This window comes from Oncorhynchus mykiss, chromosome 5, assembly GCF_013265735.2.
Source record: "Oncorhynchus mykiss isolate Arlee chromosome 5, USDA_OmykA_1.1, whole genome shotgun sequence".
Taxonomy (NCBI): Eukaryota; Metazoa; Chordata; class Actinopteri; order Salmoniformes; family Salmonidae; genus Oncorhynchus; species Oncorhynchus mykiss.
Window position 1 is genome coordinate 91,513,327 of NC_048569.1, and position 6,000 is coordinate 91,519,326.

Here is a 6,000-nt window from a genome sequence, read left to right on the forward strand (position 1 = left end):
GATTGGTACTGTATATGTGTGTGTTTGTGCTTTCCTGTGTTTGTCTCTGTGTGTTTCTCTCTCTCTCTCTCTCTGTGTGTGTGTGTGTGTGTGTGTGTGTGTGTGTGTGTGTGTGTGTGTGTGTGCCGGTAAATGACAATTATGTGTTGGTTGTGTGTTGCAGAGAGGCGGAGCGCTGATCAACACTGCGGTGACCAAGGCAAGTCCAGCTGTGGAGACGGCCTATAGAAGGCTGGATCTATCATACAGTCCCTGTCAGACCTCCTCTGATATGTTCAAATACTGGAGCTGCTCTTGATTTAGTTTGGAACCACTGAAATAGTCCCAAAAGTGCAAATCAAGCACACCTCAAATACTTTCATATTTTTATATAATTTTTAAAAATTTAACTAGGCAAGTCAGTAAAGAACAAATTCTTATTTGTCCAAACCTTCCCCTAACCTGGACGACACTGTGCCAATTGTGCGCCGCCCTATTGGACTCCCCATCACGGCCGTTTGTGATACAACCCGGGATCAAACCAGGATCTGTAGTGACGCCTGTAGCACTGAGATGCAGTGCCTTAGACAACTGTGCCACTCGGGAGCCCATAATTGGACAGACATGTATTGGTCCCATTTCGGGTCCTAACCCTAAGATGTCTATTAAGTCATACAGGTTCTCACTTTGAATATCTGAAAGGTACTGGGATGGTGGTAGCTGGTAGATTGTGTGTGTTTGTGTTTGTGATGCCCTTTCCTTTGTGCAGTGGTGTATAGTTGACTTTCATGTCCAGCCTAGAAGGCTTTGATGTCCAACCTAGAAGGCTTTGATGTCCAGCCTGGTAGGCTTTCATGTCCAGCCTAGAAGGCTTTGATGTCCAGCTGGGTAGGCTTTCATGATGGGTAGGCTTTCATGATGGGTAGGCTTTCATGATCGGTAGGCTTTCATGTTCAGTTGGGAAGACATTCATGATCGGTAGGCTTTCATGTCCAGTTGGGTAGGCTTTCATGATTGGTTGGCTTTCGTGTCCAGCTGGGAAGACATTCATGATTGGTTGGCTTTCATGTCCAGTTGGGAAGACTTTTGTGTCCAGCTGAGAAGACTTTCGTGTGCAGCTGAGAAGACTTTCGTGTCCAGCTGAGAAGACTTTCGTGTCCAGCTGAGAAGACTTTCGTGTCCAGCTGAGAAGACTTTCGTGTCCAGCTGAGAAGACTTTCGTGTCCAGCTGAGAAGACTTTCGTGTCCAGTTGAGAAGACTTTCTTGTCCAGCTGAGAAGACTTTCGTGTCCAGCTTCAGTCTTTGTCTTTTGCCCAGTGGATGTTACACCAGAACAGTGTCGAATATTAATGGAGCCTGTGTTTATTTCTAATGCCTGTGTTTCTCCTACAGGCCAAGAGTCATGCCAAGAGGGGAATTCGCAGGCTTAAACAAAGGGTGAGCTATGTGAATTCAAACCTCTCCAGGGCTTACATACACAATTTCAAAAATTCAAATCAAACTTTATTTGTCACATGCGTCGAATACAACAAGTGTAGGCTTTACCGTGAAATGCGGACTTGCAAGCCCTTACCCAACAGTGCAGTTCAAGATGCGTGCATGTCACAAATGTGGACATGCACGCTCACACACTCGCGCGTACACACACACACACTGTTGGTTATGGAGTTTGTGCTCACTCAGAGATGAGTTTAGTTCAGGAGCCAGCGTCCCTCTGGCTATAGCCTGTCATGTCATCCAGCCACAGCCCTAACCCATATTTTATCAATGAGCCGCTGATTCCTTCAAAGCTCATGTTATAAGATTAATGTCTCCATAAGCCTGATGTCTTTCGTTTGAACTGAGTGTCAGAGAGAGGCTGAGGAGAGGGGCGCTGGATGACGAACAGGTTCTCTCCAGGCTGTATTTTTCTGTTTTAAACAGATTTGACCTGACCACACTCAAAATACACATGTATTACTGGCTGTTATAGGATCTTTTACATACAATGTGACACGCTCACTCAAATATTTTCTCTCTCTCTCTCTCTGTCTTTCTCTCTATCGCTCTCTCTTCTCCTTCTCTCTTTCTTTCTCTCTCTCTCTCTGCCTCTCTCTCTCTCTTTCTTTCTCTCTCTCTTCTCTCTCTCCCTCTTTCTCTCTCTCTCTCTCAGGAAGAGGAGGAGGGTAGGCCGATCTGTTCAGGGTCTCCCACCAGCACCAAGAGTCTTTCGCCACGGCGAATGGAGAAGAAGAGACAGGTTGGTGATATACACACACACACTATTCCTACAGTGCTTTCAGATAGTATTCATACAATTTAAAATGAATTAAATGTATATATTTTTTGTCATACAATACCCCATAATGTCAAAATGGACATGTTTTTTGAAAAATGTATTAATTAATCAAAAATGAAATGTCTTGAGTCAATAAGTATTCAAACCCTTTGTTATGGCAAGCCTAAAAAAAGTTAACGAGTAAACATTTGCTTAACTAGTCACATAATAAGTTGCATGGACTCTATGTGCAATAATAGTTTTTGAATGACTACCTCATCTCTGAACCTCACACATAAAATGATCTGTAAGGTCCCTCTGTTGAGCAGATTCAACCACAAAGACCAGGGAGGCTTTCCAATGCCTCGCAAAGAAGGACACCTATTGGTAGATGGATGGTGTATCAGTACACCCAGTCACTACAGAAATTTCACCATGAGGCCAATGGTGACTTTAAAACAGTTACAGAGTTGAATGGCTGTGATAGGAGAGAACTGAGGATGGATCAACAACATTGTAGATACTCCACAATACTAACCTAAATTAGAGTGAAAAGAAGGAAGCCTGTACATAATACAATATTACAAAACATGCATCCTGTTTGCCACAAGGCTTTAAAGTAATACTGTAAAAAATGTACTTCTTGTCCTCAATACAAAGTGTTATGTTTGGGGAAAATACAATACATCACTGAGTACCACTCTTCATATTTTCAAGCATGGTGGTGGCTGCATCATGTTATGGGTATTGTTAACTTCTTGCTGATCAGTGGGACGCTACCGTCCCACCTGGCCAACATCTGGTGAAATTGCAGAGCGCCAAATTCAAATTAAATTACTATAAATATTAAACTTTCATGAAATCACAAGTGCAATACATCAAAATAAAGCTTAACTCCAGCCGCCGTGTCAGATTTCAAATTGGCTTTACGGCAAAAGTAAACCATGCGATTATATGAGGACAGCGCCCAGAACACATGCATAACAAATCATTTTCAACCAGGGAGTTGCGATACGAAAGTCAGAAATAGCGATATAATATATGCCTTACCTTTAATGATCTTCTTCTGTTGGCACTCCAAAAGGTCCCAGTTACATTACAAATGGTCCTTTTGTTTGATAAACTCCTTCTTTATTTCCATAAAAACTCAGTTTAGCTTCAGTCAATAATCCATTCGTTTCCCTCCTTCAAAATGCATACAAAAAGAATCCCAAACATTGAAAAAAAAATGTATTTAACCAAATTGTTTTATTTAACCAGGTAGGCTAGTTGAGAACAAGTTCTCATTTACAACTGTGACCTGGCCAAGATAAAGCATAGCAATTCGACACATACAACAACACAGAGTTACACATGGAATAAACAAAACATACAGTCAATAATACAGTAGAACAAAAGAAAACAAAAAGTCTATATACAGTGAGTGCAAATGAGGTAAGTTAAGGAAATAAATAGGCCATGGTGGCAAAGTAATTACAATATAGCAATTAAACACTGGAATGGTAGATCGGCAGAAGATGAATGTGCAGGTAGAGATACTGGGGTGCAAAGGAGCAAAATAAATAAATAAATAAATAAATACCAGTATGGGGATGCGGTAGGTAGATAGATGGGCTGTTTACAGATGGGCTATGTACAGGTGCAGTGATCTGTAAGCTGCTCTGACAGCTGGTGCTTAAAGCTAGTGAGGGAGATGTGAGTCTCCAGCTTCAGAGATTTTTGCAATTCGTTCCAGTCATGGGCATCAGAGAACTGGAAGGAAAGACGACCAAAGGAGGAATTGGCTTTGGGCGTGACCAGTGAGATATACCTACTGGAGCGCGTGCTACGAGTGGGTGCTGCTATGGTGACCAGTGTGCTGAGATAAGGCGGGGCTTTCCCTAGCAGAGACTTGTAGATAACCTGTAGCCAGTGGGTTTGGTGACAAGTATGAAGCAAGGGCCAACCAACGAGAGCGTACAGGTCACAGTGGTGGGTAGTATATGGGGCTTTGGTGACAAAACAGATGGCACTGTGATAGACTGCATCCAGTTTGTTGAGTAGAGTGTTGGAAGCTATTTTATAGATGGCATCACCAAAGCCGAGGATCGGTAGGATGGTCAGTTTTACGAGGGTATGTTGGCATGAGTGAAGGATGCTTTGTTGCGATATAGAGGAAGCCGATTCTAGATTTAATTTTGGATTGGAGATGCTTCATGTGAGTCTGGAAGGAGAGTTTACAGTCTAACCAGACACCCAGGTATTTGTAGTTGTCCACTTATTCTAAGTCCGAGCCGTCCAGAGTAGTGATGCTGCACGGGTGAGCAGGTGCGGGCAGTGATCGATTGAATAGCATGCATTTAGTTTTACTTGCGTTTAAGAGCAGTTGGAGGCCACGGAAGGAGAGTTGTATGGCTTTGAAGCTCCTCTGGAGGTTAGTTAACACAGTGTCCAAAGAGGGGCCAAAAATATACAGAATTGTGTCGTCTGCTTAGAGGTGGATCAGAGAATCACCAGCAGCAAGAGCAACATCATTGAAATGTAAAGAAAAGAGAGTCGGCCCGAGAATTGAACCCTGTGGCACCCCCATAGAGACTGCCAGAGGTCCAGACAAGAGGCCATACGATTTGACACACTGAACTCTATCTGAGAAGTAGTTGGTAAACCAGCCGAGGCAATCATTTGAGAAACCAAGGCTGTCGAGTCTGCCAATAAGAATGTTGTGATTGACAGAGTCGAAAGCCATGGCCAGGTCGATGAATACGGCTGCACAGTAATGTCTCTTATCGATGGCGGTTATGATGTCGTTTAGAACCTTGAGCGTTACCAATAAACTTTTCCAAACAAGTCAATTAACGTTTATATTCAAACCCAAATACGCAAATAAATGATCAAATTTAAGACGTTATTGTCTTCACCGAGAAAAATACCAAAGAACGCGCTCTAATTCACGCGCTTGGAAACACTACAGACAAAATGGGAGCCACCTAGAAAAACTACAATTTCCCATAAACCAGCCTGAAACGTTTTATAAAGAGTTTTTGGGATGTTTTTTTTGGGATGGTTTGTCCTCGGGGTTTCACCTGCCATTTCAGTTATGTTATACTCACAGTCATTATTTTAACAGTTTTAGAAACGTTAGAGTGTTTTCTATCCACATCTACCCATTATATGCATATCCTAGCTTCTGGGCCTGAATAGCAGGCAGTTTACTTTGGGCACGCTTTTCATTCGGACGTCAAAATTTCCGCCCCCTATCCCAAAGAAGAGTTTTTCGCAATAAAACATAAACTGCTTTTCATTCGGACGTCAAAATACCGCCGCCCCTCTCTCTCTCTGTCCTCTACCTCTTCCCAAAGAAGAGTTTTTCACAATAAAACATAAACTGAATGGAGCTAAGCACAGGCAAAAATCCTCTCTGTCCTCGACCTCTTACCATCCCTCTCTCTCTCTCCCTCTTACCATCCCCCTCTGTCCTCTCCCTCTTCCCATCCCTCTCTCTCTCTCCCCATCTCTCTCTGTCCTCTACCTCTTCCCATCCCTTTCTCTTTCTGTCCTCTCCCTCTTCCCATCCCTCTCTCTTTCTGTCCTATACCTCTTGCCATCCCTCTCTCTTTCTGTCCTCTACCTCTTGCCATCCCTCTCTCTTTCTGTCCTCTACCTCTTGCCATCCCTCTCTCTCTCTCTCTACCTCTCTCTGTCCTCTACCTCTTACCATCCCTCTCTGTCCTCTCCCTCTTCCCATCCCTCTCTCTCTCCCCCTCTCTCTCTGTCCTCTACCTCT

The 6,000-nt window shown here is 43.3% G+C and overlaps 1 protein-coding gene across 2 annotated transcripts in view; it reads left to right on the plus strand.

Moving 5' to 3' along the window:
- The window catches only part of LOC110524795 (DENN domain-containing protein 1B), a 222,739-nt gene that overhangs the window by 174,480 nt on the left and 42,259 nt on the right, over nucleotides 1–6,000 (plus strand). For both annotated transcript variants that reach the window (XM_036978765.1, XM_036978766.1), the window contains 3 exons: nucleotides 164–199; nucleotides 1,373–1,417; nucleotides 2,133–2,219. In XM_036978765.1, coding sequence (XP_036834660.1) covers nucleotides 164–199; nucleotides 1,373–1,417; nucleotides 2,133–2,219 — 168 coding nt within the window. The remainder of the gene's footprint in view (nucleotides 1–163; nucleotides 200–1,372; nucleotides 1,418–2,132; nucleotides 2,220–6,000) is intronic.